At 32.4% G+C, this 2,685-nt stretch overlaps 1 protein-coding gene across 1 annotated transcript; it reads right to left on the bottom strand.

Annotated features, from left to right (window-relative positions):
- Window positions 1-1,137: 1,137 nt before the first annotated feature.
- On the bottom strand, window positions 1,138-2,189 carry LOC131028357 (putative UPF0481 protein At3g02645). Its single transcript, XM_057958624.2, has 2 exons — window positions 1,948-2,189; window positions 1,138-1,753 (listed from the first exon to the last, which is right to left on the bottom strand). The coding sequence occupies exons 1-2, from the start codon at window positions 2,187-2,189 to the stop codon at window positions 1,138-1,140; spliced, it is 858 nt and encodes a 285-aa protein (XP_057814607.2).
- Window positions 2,190-2,685: the final 496 nt, after the last annotated feature.

Genomic DNA, 2,685 nt, shown 5'->3' with positions numbered 1-2,685 from the left:
TTCAAGAACTTGTTGTCATGATGGTCTTTTTCTAATTTGTAATTAGTTAGGGCCATTCTCCATTTACTTTAATCAAAAACAAGTTTTCCATCACTGTCATAATCAAGCTAAATATAACAATATAATTCAATCTTAACATTTTTATAGATAGGGGTGTTGATCATTTAGTTAATAGTTAGCTTCGTGATATAATAAATATATATTTTTTAATTATTTATGTTTGAATTGTCCAATAATTTATTATAAAACATAAATGATATTTTTTGTGCAATTGTTTAGATCTATAAATTATTCATATGAGATAGATAATTGATTGGATGAGTAAGAATTTGTATAATCATTATTTTTCTTTGAATTGTTCTATAATTTATTGTGAAGCATAAATGATACTTTTTATGCAATTGTTTAGAATCTATAAATGTTGCATATGAGATAGTTAATTGATTGGATAAGTAAGAATTACTATAATCAATTTTTGTAATACATTAAAAAAATATTTTATCTATAAGAGAAAAATTCAATCTCATTATATGTTTAAAATTCTCCCTAATCTTAACACATTTATCAAAAAGACTTTACACAACCATATTTTTGTACTAAAAATACTAGATATTTATTCATGCAAAAAAAACATACTTTAGATGCAATATATTCATTAATCAAGATGACACAAATAATGTAATCATTGAATTAAACAATCATTATTTTAAGAATTTTATAATTACAAACCATGCACATAGCGTTTCACTATCCGGTTCTATATATCAATAATTTTTCATTCATAATTTAGAAGATTAAAGAGAGAAGAGTGAAAGATAGTATTATACTATTAATTTAAAAAAAAAAAATTAAAAAGGTATTTTTAAAAGAATAGTTAAAAAATTTACTTCACACCTGAATCAAAGAAATTTGACCAAAAATAATACTTTTGACACTCAATTTTCATAAATATGTGTACACTTGTGAATAAATCTTAGTATACAATCTCCATCGAAAGTTATCAAAACATACAATAAAAATAGGAAACTTAATCTAACCAAATCTGAAAGAAATTAAATTGTGGACTATAGCCAAAGGAATTTACAAACATAGGAATACAAACAATGCACACTTTATTTACTTTTCTTAGTGTATGAATTAATTGTCGCTCTTCAGAGTGGTCCAGAGACTTACGAGGGTTTCCGCAAAAACAATAACGGCTACAATGACGGCAAAGACGAGCCATGGCTTTGAGCAGTACCGCTCCCATAATTCAGCGAACCAGACCACCCATTGTTGGCCGATGTACCCATTCAATTCCCTTGTGATCTCATCAAATTGGTTACATTTCGGTATCCATCTTGAACTGTTCATATCGTTCCACATCCTGGCCACCTCTTTGCTGTCACCCAGATTGTTCTGAATGATTTTCTCCTCTCTCAAAACGTCTGCATCCTTTTCCGTTTCCACCAACTGGGACATGAACAGAACGAATCGAGTGACTAATTTCTGATCCTCGTCGCTACTCGTCTCCAAAAGCTCACTGCTTCCAGTTTTATAGCATGCCTCATATGCCAATAAGTTTCTGAAAATTGCTTCCGTCCATACACCAACATCAATCTGTGGAAGAAACAGCTTGCCAGTCTGCTTGTCGAAATGGATATCAGGGATCCCGCTGTTCTCCATTGCTTGGAACACTACTCCGGCTTTTTTAAGTTTGTCTGCACCGTACGGAAGATACCTTTCATCGCTTATTTCAGGAATTTCCTTTTTCCTGATACAAAGCACATCTCAGCTAGTTTATTTTTCGGGATCTGTGATAAATCTGTGTCGTATTTATCACTTACATTCTTCCGCTCACATACCTCTACAATCGCCTGAAGCTTTCGCTTGTGCAGCTGGTCATCGGAAAGCTTTCAAAATCTTCTTGTGGCTAATAATTTGTTTGATTCCATTCCACAAAGTTGCTTCAGCCGCTCCTTTTCTTTCTCTGTGAGTGACTCCTCTGCCTTCTTGCCATGATATGAATGAGAGTAATTATGATAAGGGCCAATTGTTACCATGGTGGGATGGTAGAATTTGGTGCTCTCGCCTACTATGGCCATCGGCACTTTAAGAATGCATGCCTCTTTACTATCTCTCGCTTCTTCTGCCTTTTTCACCTTGGAAACTATTTCCATTACGAAATCGTTTGAAAACCTCGGCAACATTTCTCCGGCAATGAGAGAAATCACTTACAAACCAAAACAAGTCGAAAGATAGGTTTCACATGCCACTTCCTAAATGCGTGTAGTCTCATTTCTATAAAAGATAAAGAAACAGATCATGTAGATTCTCATTTTTAAAAAGAAAAAGAGGATGTCCCACAGCTTTAAACCAACTCAGAGCATCAAGGAAACATGTGGGACTGCGATTCTTCTATGTAGCTTGGAAAACGTACCCAATGGAGCGAATTAAATGATTCAATACAAACTTTTATCAAAGGTATGGACTCTAAAATGATATAATTCGATACTGTATTTACTAAATATGTATGTCTAAATAGTTTTTTTTTTGTTTTTTTAAAATAATGCTGGGAAACTTTTTAAAATGATCGGCGATGCTGGCATGACACGCTTTCCGACTCCACTTATATGTCTAAATAGCTAAAAAGTATTACTCAAGTTATTCTATTTATGAAAATTTAATTTAATTTAATTTTGGTTT

Source organism: Cryptomeria japonica, chromosome 7 (genome assembly GCF_030272615.1).
Source record: "Cryptomeria japonica chromosome 7, Sugi_1.0, whole genome shotgun sequence".
Lineage (NCBI taxonomy): Eukaryota > Viridiplantae > Streptophyta > Pinopsida > Cupressales > Cupressaceae > Cryptomeria > Cryptomeria japonica.
The sequence above is the reverse complement of the archived record's forward strand: the minus strand, read 5'-3'. Positions and strand labels throughout refer to the sequence as shown.